At 38.6% G+C, this 18,583-nt stretch overlaps 1 protein-coding gene across 7 annotated transcripts in view; it reads right to left on the bottom strand.

The window, feature by feature from the left end:
* The window catches only part of rerea (arginine-glutamic acid dipeptide (RE) repeats a), a 399,886-nt gene that overhangs the window by 107,776 nt on the left and 273,527 nt on the right, over positions 1-18,583 (bottom strand). For all 7 annotated transcript variants that reach the window (XM_067970328.1, XM_067970329.1, XM_067970324.1 and 4 more), the window contains one exon: positions 8,244-8,342. In XM_067970328.1, coding sequence (XP_067826429.1) covers positions 8,244-8,342 — 99 coding nt within the window. The remainder of the gene's footprint in view (positions 1-8,243; positions 8,343-18,583) is intronic.

Genomic DNA, 18,583 nt, shown 5'->3' on the forward strand with positions numbered 1-18,583 from the left:
ATTCCATCACACTCCTGACTTGTGCCTTGTAGATGGTGGAAAGGCTTTGGGGAGTCAGGAGATGAGTCACTCGCCAGAGAATACCCAGCCTCTGACCTGCTCTTGTAGCCACAGTATTTATATGGCTGGTCTAGTTAAGTTTCTGGTCAATGGTGACCCCCAGGATGTTGATGGTGGGGGATTTGGCGATGGTAATGCCGTTGAATGTCAAAGGGAGGAGATTAGACTCTCTCTTGTTGGAGATGGTCATTGCCTGGCGCGAATGTTACTTGCCACTTATCAGCCCAAACCTGGATATTGTCCAGGTCTTGCTGCATGCGGGCTTGGACTGCTTCATTATTTGAGGGGTTGCGAATGGAACTGAACACTGTGCAATCATCAGCGAACATCCCCATTTCTGACCTTATGATGGAGGGAAGGTCATTGTTGAAGCAGCTGAAGATGGTTGGGCCCAGGACACTGCCCTGAGGAGCTCCTGCAGCAATGTCCTGGGGCTGAGATGATTGGCCTCCAACAACCACTACCATCTTCCTTTGTGCTAGGTATGACTCCAGCCACTGGAGAGTTTTCCCCCTGATTCCCATTGTCATTGCAACAGTGAAATAATGAATACAACAGAATAAGTCCAATACAGCCAGCTGTCTAAAGTAAGCATGATCACCTTGTGTCCACCTTCGTCTTCAATCCCATTCCACCAGCCAAAATCCAGTTACCTCCATAAAAGTGGTAACCAAATAAGAAATAATCTATCAATCGTGCTTAAATGGAAAATATTATCTGGCATATTTACATTTGATTCCCCAACTCCCACTGTTTATAATACCAATTGAACACTCTACTGTATAGTGAGAAAACATATCCACAATTACAAGTTACAAAAATGAAAAGATAATTCACCAGTTGAATTAAAAGGTTAAGTAAATTGTAGTGGTATTGATACACATGCCAGCTGGCGCAATTGCTTTGTGACAGATCAATTTTTTAAATTTAAACCACTGAGTCCCAAAAATTCTACCACAAGCAACCCAGTCAGTGGTGTGGTTTGCTTGGGTCAACTGCCTCCAGATTGGCTGTCAGCCCAATCTGAAAATACAGAGCCATTCCAGGATGCACAGGGCTGCTCCCCATCAGTGGCGTCATGTAGCAGCGTTGCGGAGAGGGAATGCCAACTGCATGCAGCTCCGATCTTTTTTTCCCAAAAAGTAAAAGCAAATTTTGATAAGTTTATGTTTTTTTACTGATCAAGGGGATATACTTTGATCAAAAAATCCCCATGAAGTTTTTCTTTACTCACTCCCTCGTAGTTACAACTCATCAACACTGCAACATCTCACTACTGAGTTCACCTTGTTCAGCCAATCATTCCTCCCTTTTTCTGCTCATGCCTGGGTTCACAACTTAAAAATATTATATATTATATTACGCATGCACAGGCGTGCACACACACTACATATTCAGCACTGTAATTCCAACATCTGAAATAATATGTTGAGTAACTGACAGTCAAGGTTAATTTAGAGATTTAGCCCCATGGGCAGACAATTGCACAGGAAACTATAATAATACTTCAAATTCTTCTTGAACTATCTGAACTTTATGATCTTCTAAAAGCAGTTATAAATTACTCCCAAAAAGCTGACTACAGGCAGTAATTTTCCTGTGAACTATGAACTGATTTCACAGCTTAAAACATTCTTCCTTCCACACACACACAATTAATTTTAAGTCACTTCCTAATTTCAATACTGCAGTATGCAAGTATTGATCCTTGTTTAAAAAAAGGACTTTGACAGTTCATAATGCATTTAACGCAAAAAGTTTCATCTACCAATCATCTTGAGAGTAAATGCAAAATTAAATAAAGCCTTCGCCAGACCATACTTTTAAAATGCAGAAAAAGCACAGTGAACCATTACAGTTAACATCAACAGAAAATGCTAACTTCAGTTTTAAATAGATTCAATTAGTATTGTCTGCACACTGATAATCAACCATCTGAATCCTAATTAAGAGCTTGGCAGCATGCAGTAACATCATCCCAGTGCAATAAGCTGTAATGCACAGCAGTGAACTTTGCCTTGAGCTAGCATGCATAAATAAACAGAATTAATAACTATGAATGCAGACTGGTGACTTGGTTTGTTACTGTTCGCTGCAGCTCTAACTGAAGCCCCAGTATTATTTAAATGTGCCCATCATATTTAATTAAAAAGCGAATAAACGTTTTTGATTTTTTTTGGAACTTCTGGACTGATTGGGTCGAGAGGCACTTGTAGTGAAGACAGGACTTTGGATGACAAAAAAAGCAGTGATTTCTCAAAACAGCGACAGTAAAGAAGATAGGTTAATGAAGACCTCACAAGTGGTAATCATCACTAATGTTGTCTTCATTTTCAACTTTAGGTGGGTGTGATTAATAGTGCAACTTAGTAAGTTTACAGACCATTCTTTATCTATTATCTACAATTTCCATCAATCTACTATTAAAAAGTCTTGTGTATACAGTAATCTGATTACGATACTGTGCAATTGTAATGAGTGTCTTAGCCTTGTTGAATGGTCCACGTAAACATGACACTATGGACCAGATAATCGGGAGAAAGAATTAACCCATTTTTAACTGGTATGATAGTTCCCCATTCCATCCCAGAATGTTACTCACTCTACCCCTCTCACAAAGGCCTGCCCTGGGGATTCCAGCTCTGCTCTCACCATTAAGTGTCTTCTATATATAAATAAAACTATGTTGTCCATCTTCTCCCACAGGTCTTTTTAGTTTGAGCAAACCACATGATTCACGTGGTTAACAGGGGCCCTTGCACCCAATTCAATTATTGTTTAGCCAAGCCCCACGTTCCTACTCCCTCCCAACCCAGCTACCTTGCTCCTTCAAAGCCCAAGCCCCATGTCCCGACCTCCCATTTCACCCAAGCCAGAATTGCAGGTCCTGGCCCTAACTAACTTTGCCACTTCCTCCAAGCCCTACTCAATCCTAACCTACCCATAAGCTCTACCCCTTTCAAACTGAGTTTTCATTCTTGCCCTAGTCCTCCTTGAGGCAAAGACAACAAGGTGACAAATGTCCCAGCTCCCACTCCCAGAGTCAAGTTTTCAGAGGTACGATCAAAGTTTTTCAGCCATGAGTCTGGTTCTGGATCTGAACAGTCAGAGGAAAAAGGAGAAAATGAGAGTTTTATACAGAATAAAAAGAGATAAACATGCAGAAAAAGATGGTGTGTGTGTGTGCGCAAGGAATGAAAGAAGGAAGACAAAGTGTGCGTGAGTCATACAGAGAGTATAAGAGGAGACACACACAGAAATTGGAAGGAGCAAGACTGAAAGAATTAGAATGGAAGACAAACTGAGACAATTGCAGGAGGAGGTACTTTTAAAATTTTATCCATGAGCAACACCATGGGAGAACATTTTAAAAATGTTAAATGTCAGATTAACAAGAGATTTGCCCAACTGCTGACAGGTGTTTGACAAAATCAAATCAAAATCAAGCACAGCTGAGTATTTTGCATCTATAATCCAAGTCTGGTTTTGTAAGACTGGACCCTTAGACATTAAGGATGAGTACTGTGAATTGATTCAGAAATGGAGGTAATTTGATTTGGAAGACCAAAGAACAACAAAAACATCAATCTTTAGTGATTTAGTGTGTAAGGTCAATACAGAAAGGCTCTCTCCACAGCAATAGAAATGAACACTTCAAATAATAATAAATCACTGAACTCAAAAAAGACTCGTCATAAACAGAAACAAACTCTGATGTTTTAATTTTAGAGACCCAGTGCTGAATTCTGGTGCAGTGTATGGAATTAATGGATGCTCTTAGCAGAGAAGCTCTACTAACTATTGTCATTATCTTTCCTAACCCTTTGTTTCCTGCCCATCAGCTGACTTTCTAACCATGCTTCTACATTCCCTGTGCTTGGATTTTTATAACAATTCTCCTGCAAGACACCATATCGAACACCTTCTTAAAATCCATATACACTACATCACAACATTCTCTTTATCTATGCAATCCATCACTTTTTCAAAAAAACTCATACATTTGTCAAACATGGTATTAAACAAATCTGTTGGCTGGCCTTTATTAACCCATGTATTTCTAAAATCTCAGTATTATCTTGAATTACAGATTACAATAGTTGCTAACAGGTCTATCGTTTTTTGGTTTATCCTTCTCTCTTTCTCGAGCAGAGGTGTTGCACTGGTTACCTTCCAGTCCCCAAGCACAATATGAACGTCCAAGGAAGACTGAAAAATTGGGCCAGATCCTCTACTATCTCCTCTCTGACTGCTTTCAACAGGTTCTAGGGTGTATGCCATCAAAGCCCAGTGACTTATTCACCTAGTGTTCAGAACCAATTCCTTTTCTATATATTTTTTTAAACATTAACCAGGTGCTTCTGCTCCATAGGAAGCCGTCCTACATATTCTACACCATCAACGGCTGTTCATGGAACCCAGGAAAGGCTGGGGTGTAAAGCTTACCTGCTTTATGTTAAGGTGTGCCATCAATAGAAAGACTTGCATTTCCCAAAGCGCTTTACAGCCAATGAAGTACTTTTCAAGTGCAACAGCTGAAGTACCATGTGCCTGCTGCTGATGGCACACTATTAATATAAGACAGCCTTTTGTTTATCACAGCAAACATCCCACCACTGTGACAATTATATAATCAAGACCCACTCTCCCATATGTGCAGAACATTTTAATTACTGATATTATCACTCTAGTAAAAAGTTGATTTGAATTCAATCAGATCCCAGTCGAGCACAAAGCTGACTGGCTGAGAGGTGTTTTCAATTATGGACATTGCAGTTTGACAAAATACACTGATAATATACCAATGGTGTGGATGTCATACCAGATTCAACTGCACACAGAGCTATTACATGAACAGACAGTTTGGTAAAAGTTAAGAAATGCTGAAAGATGCCATGACTAAAATGTACAGATTTTTACGGTGTGGAGCATAAACACCGGCATAGATCAGTTGGGCCGAATGGCCTGTTTCTATGCTGTAAATTCTGTGTAATTCTCTGTAATAACAATGACGAACTTCAAGTCCAACATCATGCCAAATAAGACAGATTGCTGGATTGATTGACTCAACCTTCAGCGTCATTCTTTAATCATTCGGTTCATTCCCACAATGACCAGCTAGTTTGCAAGTGCATCATTGATTGGTTAATCCATTTACTGAACAAAAATGACAACAACTCTGAAAAAGCAATTATTGCAAAGCCCACCCTCCAGAAATGAGATTTCACATAGAAAGTGTGTTGTGCAAAACATAAAGGTGTGATAAAATGCACAAACCTGACAGCTAACAGAAAATCTATTTATGCAGTTTACAAAAACACATTCTTCTTTCTTTCTCCGCCTCATGTCAGCCAGTCTAGTTGAGAGAAAATTTGTTCCTCATTATTCCATAGGCATGATTAGCAATTTCACTGCTCACAGGATTGATATTTCATGTATGTAAAAGCAATAACCAACAAGTGTGAAGTAATGGCATATGGTACTCCATAATTCACTTGGACTATTTAAAGGTTTTACCAAAAGCTGTGTTGTCATTTGGTATATTAAACATTTGATCATTCCAGAAGTTCTTTTCTTTGCATTGATGATTCAGTGAGTGAATGCATTGTGCAAGATGGTAATGAACATTACAAGTTCTCAACCTGGTTATTGTGACGAGGGCAGTACAATTGATGTGGATAGCCCTGGTATAGGGAGAGAAGAAAAGTCAACTGAGGCACTCAACCTGATCACAAAATAACATTCATAATTCACTCCAAGCCTGTGGTGCTCATAAATTTATGGTTCTCTATACTCTAAATAATTGCTTCAACTCACCATTACTAACAAGATAGCCTCTCTCTTTGCAGTTTCAACTTTCAAAGGAAGTACATTGTTTAAAAGGGGGGGGGGGAACAGGCATCTTGAATAGATTTTTAAAATTGAGTTATGTAAGCTTCCATAAATAAATAATCCTCTTTTATGTAGTGGAAAAGATTACTCTTTTGCAGTTGAAAGGCCCATTTATAAAACGTAAAGTGGAATTGCTCCACACATGTCCACTTTACTGTGTGCTCAAGGTCTCCTCATTTATATTGAACCAAACTGGAGGATATCTTAAACTCCTTTGTATTTCATTCTGGAAAAAAAATCATTGATATCAAAGTGTTGACAGCATATCAATACAGCTTTGCCACCTCAAAACATGCAGTCTATTTCAAAGGGTTGAACTACCATGGAAGTAGTAGACATTGGCTCCATTGTAACTACAGAATCAGTGATGCTTACAAGGTGCTTTCTACTCTAAGTTTGAATCTATTCAAGAGTTACTCAAGGCTAAGCATATTGACAATTGAATTTTGTGACAAGACCAAAAACCATTAAAGAGAAAGATCCAAATCTCAACACAATTAGAACCGAGGAATTTATTTGTAGAGCACTCTTTAAAAAAAAATGGTGGCAACTGCTTTGCTAGGGGACCACTGGGTATATGGTGCTGAGCCATACCGACTAGGAAAGTTGCAGATTCAATTTGCAATCTGAGCTGAGTTTACTGATCTCAGCCAGGGCACCATTAGGGTTTTATACAATTTGTCTCAGCCTCCTTGGGCTAAGGAGGGGGAGGGATGGGAAGGGGGGCAGAAATCACCCAAAATTCCCACTCCTGACTGCTATCCAGTGACCCCTGCTAAAAAATGTGTGGGTGGATACGGTTGGGCTCAAATATGATGCTTCCCCTCCCTTCATTAATGAAATAACCTGCTGACACTCATGTTTCACACATGTGGAATGACCTGGGCTGACTGTGGAACCGTACCCTAGGAGGAGAGGGCATAACTGTGAGAAATTGTGTGGGGTGGGGGTGGAATCTTTATAAAAACATTTCGGCTACAGTTCTTATTATTTCCAAAGCCTGCAAGGGGCTTAAATGTGTGTGTGTGAGAGAGAGAGAGAGAGATAGAGATAGAGAGAGAGAGAGAGAGAGAGAGAGATAATAAAAACCTAGGTGCTGACCTGAACAACAGAAAACATAATGTATATATCTAAGAGCCAGGCAAGATCGTCATTCAAGGTGATTTACCCTGCAGCCATTCATGAAAATTGCATGAACAGTGTTTATTTATCAAAATGGATATCATCAGTGAAAGATTTTGGCCCTTGGTCGTTCAATTTGAAAATTTAAAATGTGACGCAACAGAAGTTTAAAATCCTGTGGAGTGACTTTGAACAATATTCAACAGTGACATTGCTTGTTATACAAGTCCTCCTTTGAGATAAGAACGGCCCATTTTGTACCATCTCTGGCAAGACTTAGGCTACCAGGTGCAGAGCTGCCTTGTAAACAGGATGCAGCTGTCCAGAAGATTTCAAGTAGCTGCAATATGATAAGACCAGACGCACTCGCATATATAAAACATTGTTGGAATTGTCACTTCGTAGACATAGTCACTGGTATCTGTAGTATACTGAAACTGCATTTAAATGGTATATACTTACAATTTCTAGTAGGCAAAGTGGTGAATAGATCAAATAAATATATAAAAATAAATGAAATCAGGAACTCTATAGAGAAGCTAAATCTGGAAGAGTACTTTAAATTAAACTGTAACAGTAGGACAAGGGAGGACTTGGATTCAAACTAGCAAAAGGCAAATTTAGGACCGGCAATTGAAGCTGGGCTTTTCTTGCGTATATGGCTTAGCAACTCACTGGATAAACTACCTGAGCCATCAGGGGAACTTGTCACCCGGTATATATGAATTCAGCTTTTTAAAAATGAAATCTTTCCTCTATGAATCTTCAACTTCCAAATTGTACAGACAAAACCACCAGAATGACAAGTACCTCTATCTTATGAACAGGGCTGTAGGAAACATGTACCTTTTGAGTCCTAATTATAAACACATGAAAAGTTTCATACCAACATAAAAGGTAGGATGTAGTATCAACCTCCTTATGAAATCAATCATATCACTTCTGACTTTTCCCAGAGTATTCTGCATAAAAAATTACTAAAAAACAGGAGCACGAGGAACTCAAGTACTTATTTGCATTTCTTCCCTTTCAATTTTGCAACATTTTTCTATTGCTCCTGGGAGAGGATCTAATTCTCATTCTTGAAAAGGATTTAAGTGACAACAGTTCTATTAAAAACAACCCAGTTTCCTTAGCTTGCTTCACAAATGAAAATAGGTTTTGCTTACCATTTCATCCTCGGACCAACATTTTTCAATCAGTTTGGGCACAGGTTTCTTAACCAGTCGCTGTAAGGCCTTTCCTGCGTCATAACTGCTCTCGTGTAACTAAAAAGGATTAGGTGAAGGGGGTGGAAGAGGCAGAAACAGTACCATTAGACACTTAAAAACACACCAAAATGAAGAGAAAAATTAATTGCAGCAAGCAAGGGTTACTATCACTACGGAATACCTCTAAATGTAAATAGACTACAATTAAAACATCAAATATATAACAATGGGAAATAAAATCAATATCCTCATACACATCAATATTTTTCTGGCAGCGGTCTCAATTAAAAAAATAAACAAAGAAACCCATGATAATAAGTGACATTGTAATAGGCAGACTTTTGCTTCAAATTAACACCGCCTGTAAATGTTTTTCTACTCTAATTTTAAAACAGCAACATTTATCCCATCAGTTTATGGAAAATTATGTCCCAAGATAGGACAACAATTTTTTCTTTTCCCAGGATTGTAGAATTTTACAAAACAGGAGGCCCTTCAGCCTACTGTACCTGCGCTGGTTCTCAAAGAACTATCCAGCTAGTCCCATTCCCTATGCCCTTATAATTTTTTTCTTTTTCAAATATTTATTCATTTCCCTTTCAAAACCTATTACAGACACTGCTTTCATCACTGTTTCTCGTAGGCTATCCCTTGTTCCAACAACCTCTCGGCATAAAAAAAATCTCATCATCTGCCCTTTCCCACACATCTTGCAAACATGAACTGGAGATTGTGCGTTTAAATAGATAATTAGAATCTAATTGATTACTAACTTAGGTGCCTTTAATATAAAAAGTAATGCTAAAAATAAATATCAAATTTTCTAACCTTAATTTTTGTACCACCATTATTAAAAAAAATTACCGAGGAGTCACACAAACTGGAGTAATCCAGGTTTGATTTCTGGTCTGTGCTACTTCAGCTGATATCAACCAGAACAGCAATAGGGGTGCTACAGTTGAGTTCAATGCTACTGAATTAGGGAAGGGTAAAATTAGCCAGGGATCATCTTGTATTGTTCAGGTAAGATAAGATTGGGCTTGGCTCTGATGAAATAGTTTGCTGATACTATCTAGACTCACACCTGAAAAATTACATAGGTGAGCTGCTGGCACACCTTTGTACAGTTTTAAAGATACTGGCAGCCTTCTGGCACCTCACTCAAGAGTCAAAAGGGATAAATGGGAAAGGTAAAAAGAGTGGTACTATACCTAAAGCCAGCTTATGTAGGCACCAAAAACAAAGCACTACAGCCAGCAGGCTCTGTCATTTCTCCTAAAACACAATATTTTCCATTGTTTTATTAGATATGGTGTGTGTTGTATCTTTCTGCGTGTCTCTATTCAAAGTCATCAGGTAACATTGTTCACAAGTTAAATTCTATAGTGATCCTAAATCACATAGCAGTAATGCATAAATCACAAAAACACAAGTGCAACTATGAATATGCAATGATTTCTGCAACACCATCTGCTATCTTAAAACTTACTTTATATTAAGAATTCACTGTCAACCACATATTATAAGTTACATTGGATGGCTGTCAGTCAAAGGAAAGATCCAATCCAAAGTGAAGTTCACTGACGAATATAAACCATGAAAGCAATGTGAATGCTCATCGACACTCATTGAGTATTGACCATTTTACTTGATTGATAGTAAGGTCTGGTGCTGTAATACATCTTGAGTGATAATGTGTCTCAACAGGGCGAATCCATATGTGCAATTCCTAAACGGCCGTTTGGTTTACAATGGGTATCAGAGCAGGCAGTGGGCAGTAGATAGGGCATGTGGTCGGCAGCAGTTTCTTTCAACAATTTTTCAACTGTTCACATGACAATATATCTAAAACCGGTGTGCAGAATTCTTACATTAGAACTTGTACATAAGCCTAATTAAAAAGGAGACTTTTTCAGGTCAATATTGTGAGGAAAAATACATACACTGACAGAATAGACGACCAAATTGTTCCTTTTTCCAATGAATCAAAAATCTTTGGTTCAAAGCGTAAATAACAAAGGTTGGCAGGACGGTCAACGTGACACAATTTCACTGCAAGGTCTCTTTGCTTCTGCACAAAATGCTCATATGATCTGCCATTTTCTGTCAGCACAAACCAAAGAATAAATTTTCCTTTTGGGCATGGCTCAGCTGTCAAGCACCTTCGCGCTATAATGAACTCATGAATTACATCTCGCTGCTCTGACAGTCCCCATCCAACACATCAAAATATTGTTCTTCAATTGTAATTTATAACTTCATTTGCATGCCCCCTTTTTCCACTGTGACCTTCCTCAACAAAGTGGCACTGCATGGTTGCAGTCATAACAAAATTACTGATGCATCATTTGTGATTACAGCTATTATACTTCTCGCTCCATAGATCATACTGCAGTTACATTTTTCACCACCGTGGCATAAAAACAGAACTTGGGTCAGCATTTTCCAACTGCTCTGTGAATACTTTTAATACAATTTTTATTATCTTTTACTGTGCCTGCATATTATCAAAAATGTATTGATACACTGCAGCATCAAATATGGGCAATACAGCAGTATTTTCACTTTTTTCATAATGCTTGCATTGCATTCCACTCGAAGTTTTTTGGATATATTCTGGTAGATGAAAAATATATGCTCATCTTCCTCTTCAAGTTAGTCTGGTAGATAAGAGATAACTTCTGATGCTGTTGCTCAAGAAACTGGAGGGACTCCTAGTACTCACTGAATTATACGTTAAAATGAGTCACTGCAATTGGATGAGGAGAGGAGAAAATGGAATAAATCCCATAAAATCATTGGGCAATGATGTGTTCTTTCCCCTCCCATAATTCCTGCCAAAAAGACAAAAAAAACAAATCTCTCCTTATAATCACAGAGCTCTACTTATTTGAACCAGAGGTCCCATTTTTTGCATTGTGATGTGCAATGCTATATATTAAGGCTGGGAAAAATGGAATTAATTCAAATTTCAAACTAAAAATACAGCAAAGTGATGCAAGTTTTATTGCGTATACATGAAGAAACATCAGCATGCCCCCTCAACTAAATCCAAATTGTAACATAGTACTATAGTAACAGTGTTTTCTTATTTACTTCTATCCTTTCCTAAAGATGATAAATCCTGCTGGAGTACAATTCCACATATTTTAGTATTGGAACTTTCATGTTACCTCTCGCAATGCATGCTGGGGGCTCTTCTATGATTTACCTGCATAAAAATAAATTTCCACCATGCACAGTAGGTGCTCTAATCCACTCCTTCTAAACAGTACTCCATCTGGACAAAGTCAACAAAACTCAATAAAGCGAGACAAACAAAGCAGCAGACTCGCTCTTCTAATTGGGAGTTATGCCTTTTTGAGTACCATTGTAAAATGTCTTCAGAGACAAGAATAGATTTTCAAATTCACTACATAAAGTAGCTAATCTGACAAAATAAATGTCCCTTTCGGTCTATATTCAGTCTAGCATTTGACATTTTAAGAATTGTAATGACTTTCACTTAAACATTACTGCATGCTATACCACAAACTCTATCCACAACTACCCTTGGGCGATCTTGCTTCATGTTACAACTAGTCAGACAAAACCCAAGGAAGAAAAAAAATACGTAGAGCAAAAAAACATTCCTAGGGAAAGAAATAATTCTTCTCCAGCCAAAGACAACATAATTCCAGACACAAATGGGCAAAGAAACTGTGATAGACACAAGCCACAGAAACAAGGCTCCAATGCTGCAATATGAAGACCTGAGTGGGCGTTTAGGTGCTAGCATGTACAAAACTACATGCCTCCTCTGATCTTGGCTCTGGTTGGCAAGCTGTTTTTTCATCCATTCACAGTCCCTCTTAATGGTTTGCTCTTCTCTCCATTTTGCTCTTCCCCCAAGCTTTCTACTTGTTTTTTTAGCTTCTGTCAACGTGCTCAGTTGCTGGCAGTGCACTGAATCACTTGACATTAAAATTATGAAAAGATGCTTGAGATCATCGTTATGAAAATAGTGGTGGGCTTCTGGGAACAAATAATACAATCGGTTCAGCAATAAATTGGGTTTGAAACCACTGAATTTCCAGCTACCGCACAAGCGGGCTTCTAGACAAGTTTACAAAAAGGTTAATATTGCAATTATGATTCATTTTTGATCAGTTAAAAAGACAATTTTAAATAGATGTATACACAAAAGTTCAGATCTTGAATCATTTAAAAACATTAAAGATATTTAGTGTGTTCTCCTGATTCTTCAGTTAGTAATGCACTACCTAATGTAAAGCTCTGTCTACACACCAGAAAGTTCTCAGTTTTTAATCTTTGGATTGTGCTCAGTTGGCAGCAGTCAGATAGTTACATATGGCCACAGAGTTCATGGGAAAGGGAGGGGGGAAGAAAGGATCAACCAGGGTTCCCACCTCTAATTGCATTCCATTGAGTCCTGCTGCAAAATGCACATGTATGTACATCAAGTGAGGACAGAATCAGTCATGAATGTGATGCGCCTCACAATCAAGTAGTCTGCTGACATTTAGGCTCTGGTTTTCAATTTGACAACCCACGATCCCTCTCCTAAAGTAAATGGTTGTAAAACCACTGGCTGACATGATCACACTTTCTAGGAAAAAGGGGCATAAGCTCAAAATTAGAGCTAGGCCGTTCAGGGGTGACGTCAGGAAGCACTTCCTTCACACAAAGGGTAGTGGAAATCTGGAACTCTCTCCGCCAAAAAGCAGTTGAGGCTGGGTCAAATGCAAATTTCAAAACTAAGATTGACAGATTTTTGTTAAGCAAGGGTATTAAGGGTTCCGGAGCCAAGGCAGGTAGATGGAGTTATGATACAGATCAGCTATGATCGAACTGAATGGCGGAACAGGCTCGAGAGGCTGAATGGCCTACGCCTGTTCCTGTATTCCTATGACGTGCATAAGTTGAAAACCACAGCCTCATTGGAGAGACTCATATAAAGAATGACTACATGGATGAGGGGGGGCTGCTGGCACCCACGGAATCAGCAAAAGTCAGCGACTTCAGCAAAGGGTGGACATATGCAATTTATTTTCAAGTGTGCAAAAATGCATGCTTTTTTACCCTCACACTACTTTATGGTACAGTATTTTATTAATGATCTTTCCTGTAGATGTTACTTAATCAAAAACAACCACATTCTGGAATGTGCCAAGTAAATTAAATGCACAGAATAAAAATGTTGAGCTTTGGCTTCAGAAGACTCTATGGAGAAGTGAACAATATTTTAAATTCAGAATTTCATCACAGAAGTGGGTTGTTTTCAATCTGGGTTTAATTTATAAAATGTTTAATGTTAGGTGCAACATTTGCAATCGATAGAAACCATTTCAGAATTTCTATTGGCACCGACAACAGCATTTTAAGACAGTAATGAAATCAAGCTTTTGTCTTTTCCACTCGCCCTTGTTTGCCTTGTCAAATGCAGCAGCCACAGCCCAGAGGATAGGAGGCAAAGGAACCCTTTGCCAGTGTTCGACCACTTCCATTCTGAAACTGGCTACTGCCAGCAGTACACAACTATCTAGGCTTTTTATCTTTCTTACCCCAGGCAGTGATCACCTTCAACAAGAGAAAGCCCAACCAGCTCCTCTAACCTTGAACAACAACACCACCATCAACATCTTGAGGTCAACAGTGAACAGAAGCTTAAATGGGCCAGCCAGATCAACACCACGGCTGAAGAGCAGGGTAGAGGCTGGCGATGAGGAGCTGACCTCCTGACCCCTCAAAGCTTCTCCACCATCAACAAGGCGTCAATCAGGACTGTGATAGAATACTCACCACTTGCCTGGACAGAAACAGCCGCAACAAGGCAAGAAGCCCGACACCATCAAGGACAGTAGAGTTTGCTTGAACCACCCCTTTCATCACCAGCACACTGTGACTGCAGTATGTACGAACTGCAAGATGCACTGCAGCAAATCACCAAGCTTTTCAACAGAACTTATCTCCTGTGCAATCTCTACCACCGAGACAGACAACAGTAGCAATGTTGTGGGAACACCTCCAAGTCACACATCATCCTGAATTGGATATATATTGTTGTTTCCACATCGATGCTAGTCCAAAATCTTGAAATTCCCTACCTAATATCATCATCACAAGCACTGTAGTGGTTCAAGCAGAAGGTCCAACGCCACCTTCTCAGGGCAATTAAGAATGGGCAATAATTGCAGTGTTGCCCCACATCCCAAGAACAATAAATAACAAACATTTTTGCTGCTCAAAGTACTGAGTGCCTTCAAACCAATTCTCTAGAATTTGAATGCAGCATTAAATTGCTGCAATACTATAAACACACGTGATACATATTGCGACTTATCAACAGATTCAGTAGAATGCTGATTGCTTAAAAAAATGCTTTTTCTTAATATTAGATCAAATATTTCTTCCCATCTAAATGTTCCTATTTGTGGTTAATGAATAGGGTTTCCAGTAAATTGGGGAGGGGGATAAAATCACAGTAAAAGACTTCTACTAACTGCAACATAGCACTATCACATACATAAAACTGCAGGTGCAGTTTAATCAATATGCCTGCTTATGTTGATAGTTTTCTCTTAGTTGATGGTGAAACAACAGTATAGAGTGAAGGTTAAAGATGACTGCTTGAATGAACAAATATTTGATAATTTCTTAACTTCCATTGCATTCAATTTAGACATTATCAGTATCAGTGACATACAGGGTCTGAATTTAACAAAATAAACTGAAAAGTAACACACTGTACCACAGAAGTTCCCAATCTCAGCCTGGCTGTCTCAAAGAAGTTCTAAGCGAGAGTGAGGCCTTTCCACAAGGGGAGGGGTGACAAGTCCGCATCATTCCTAAACACATCTCAGCTACCAAGTAAAAGAAAGGAATTGGCAGAAAATTGAAAACAGGTTACATGCTTGTCTTTTTGATTGAGGAATGTGCAAGTGACTTATAAAGAAAATACCATTTTTCTCCCAACTGATGAGAGAACCTGTCCATTAAAAAATTTTTTTTTTTTAACATGACTGAAGAATTCAGTGCGTGCATTTTGTTGTGTGTATACAAATGAAGCTCAACAACTGTTTTGAGTCTTCCCAGTGGTGTGGCTGTTCACTGGCCAACACTGCTTAGTGCTGCCCTGGAGACATAATCAGTAATGATGAAAATTAAATATGAATTGAATTTCAAGCTACTCTGAAAATAAGAATATCATTAATGTTTGGACAAAATTGGCAACCTGTGCAGCTCCATTTTATTAACTGTCCAGACCAAACTATCATACGTATCTACTGCGGTTAAGCTCTTGCATATCGAGAATTTTGCTTGTATCACAGATTTTCATGTTTTACACCAAAGCCTTTATCCCCATATTAAAAATAAATTTATCTTGTTCTAAGATTGTTAAGCTTTAATGTATTAGAGATTTCAAATGCAAAACAACTGTATATATGTTGCACACATATTTTAAATATTTTTATGCTTCAAGGAGAACAGAAAACTGCCTTAGCTATAAACTGCTTATCACTAAGAATGCCAAGAACTTCAATTACTTGTATCTTATATCTTTCAAAGCACAGTGCAGCACCATCCAGCACAGGCATAAGCAGGAGCGATTTGAGTTAAGGAGTGAATTTGAAGGTTTTTCCTCAGGTAATATAAATGTTGGGTGCATGGATCTTTCAAAAACCACAGGTAACTTCAAAAGTTGAGTTTATAAAAAAAAAGGTACAAAGCATGCATAATACATGAGCAACAGTGACTTTGGGAAGGGTAGTGTTGGCCAACCATTTGCCTTTTAACAGAAAACTGGGTCTGGAACTGGCATCAACATGGGGGAATGGAACAGGATCTACTATTGTCCGATATGCATGAAACTGGTTTTAGTGGCTGATGGATTATGGCCAGAGTCATATATCGAGGTTTAAATGGAGAAAAACCAAGAGTCAATGCAAATACAATAGAACCACCACTTAAGACAGGGATTAACCTTATTAGTGCTTAACCAATCTTTTTTACAGTCAAAGCCATTTCTGATGTGGCCCATCTTCAAAATACTACATTCAACCAGAATTGGATTTTCACATCACTGTACACTTCCATCCCCATTTTCAATTCAATTTTCCTCTTTTTACATTTCTGCCACCACACATCATCCCTAGTTGAGAGCATATTCCCTACCAATTCTACTCTTCACCCATTGAGTGGACTGGAGTATCTCCAATTTTCTTTCTCTCTCTTCCCTGTGGGAATTATCTGGCCACTACTTTGTGCCTGACAGAAAAGCTGAGATCAGGAATTTCTTGAATAGGCAACCATAGTAATGACACACACATCCTATCAGCCCTTGATGCACTATAATACTATATATTACATTTTGTCACACACACTTTGACTGAGGGAGACAATATCATTCAGTTCCTTGAGCACTGTGAAAAACCAAGAGGGTTCTAATTAGCCATTTAGACTGGCTTTCATACTATGAAGTCTGCACATTGGCTGCAACATTTATTTAGAAAAAAGGGGAATTAGTGAATTATTCACGAATATGGGTGTATTATGTTACCTTAAAAAATACAAGTAAGTGAAGATTTTCATTCAGGGCCCTACAAATAGCTTAACCAGTAGGGAGCAGCAGGTATTTTTGTTTAAATATACCCAAGGAACGAATCATCCTTAAAAATGAAACAGTCTTAGTATGATATAATTTTCAAGCTCCTGTTGGGACGTCAGGTTCAAATTTAATCAGCTATAATCCTGAGGTATCCATTATCCTCTTTTTCCCTTGCTAGCAAAACTCTATTCAGTAAGAATTTCAGCTAAATATAAATGAATTGATCCAATGTACCTTATACAATTACAGCAGTTTGTATTTTTGTCATATAAATAATGATTGGAAGAATACATTTACTACATTTCAGAATACAGTTGAATGACATCTCATTTTTCGTCCCTCGTAGCTATCTTTCACAATTATCAGTAAATCCTATTGCTTTCTGCCGCAGTCTGCCATTACATAAATAAAACATTGCAGTGTTGAGCTGCCAGCTTTGATTTATACAGCGTGCTGCAGTAAAATTGATGAAGTTTTCATCGTACTTCCATAACTTTGCACGAATTAGCAATGGGTATTATACAGTGCCTACACAGAAAGGCAGCAACAGCAATGCTATCAATAGTAGACGGTGTCCATAAAAAAAAGGAATATTTGAATATTTTGAACGTTAATGGTTTTAATGTTTGCTGTGGTATAACAGAAATTCAGTGTTCTAGTTATTAAATGGAATATGTTCTCTATACCCTTTAAAATCTGGAACCAACATTTATTCAGTACATCATTTCCATAACTTCCTCTCACCTTGCAACTGCAGACACAATCATATCAATCCTGTTCTGTCCTCAAATAGGTGGTTGCCAAAAATGTTGAACTACGCAATTGTGAAGCCAATATTTAAACTTTTAAGGAACAAAGCTTCCAATAACTCCCATATTACATTAACATTTTTTTAAGACATAACTGTACCAGAAGGCACATGTACAATATTTAGAATTAACCAGAATAAAATCCAGTAATTCAGATGTCTCTTTTAATAGATGTACAATCATAGAATCATAGAAGTTACAACATGGAAACAGGCCCTTCGGCCCAACATGTCCATGTCGCCCAGTTTATACCACTAAGCTCGTCCCAATTGCCTGCACTTGGCCCATATCCCTCTATACCCATCTTACCCATGTAACTGTCCAAATGCTTTTTAAAAGACAAAATTGTACCCGCCTCCACTACTGCCCCTGGCAGCTCGTTCCAGACACTCACCACCCTTTGAGTGAAAAAATTGCCCCTCTGGACCCTTTCGTATCTCTCCCCTCTCACCTTAAATCTATGCCCCCTCGTTATAGACTCCCCTACTTTTGGGAAAAGATTTTGACTATCTACCTTATCTATGCCCCTCATTATTTTATAGACTTCTATAAGATCACCCCTTAACCTCCTACTCTCCAGGGAAAAAAGTCTCAGTCTGTCCAACTTCTCCCTATAAGTCAAACCATCAAGTCCCGGTAGCATCCTAGTAAATCTTTTCTGCACTCTTTCTAGTTTAATAATATCCTTTCTATAATACGGTGACCAGAACTGTACACAGTATTCCAAGTGTGGCCTCACCAATGCCCTGTACAACTTCAACAAGACATCCCAACTCCTGTATTCAATGTTCTGACCAATGAAACCAAGCATGCCGAATGCCTTCTTCACCACCCTATCCACCTGTGACTCCACTTTCAAGGAGCTATGAACCTGTACTCCT

The sequence above is a fragment of the Heptranchias perlo genome, chromosome 32, assembly GCF_035084215.1.
Source record: "Heptranchias perlo isolate sHepPer1 chromosome 32, sHepPer1.hap1, whole genome shotgun sequence".
Classification (NCBI taxonomy): Eukaryota; Metazoa; Chordata; class Chondrichthyes; order Hexanchiformes; family Hexanchidae; genus Heptranchias; species Heptranchias perlo.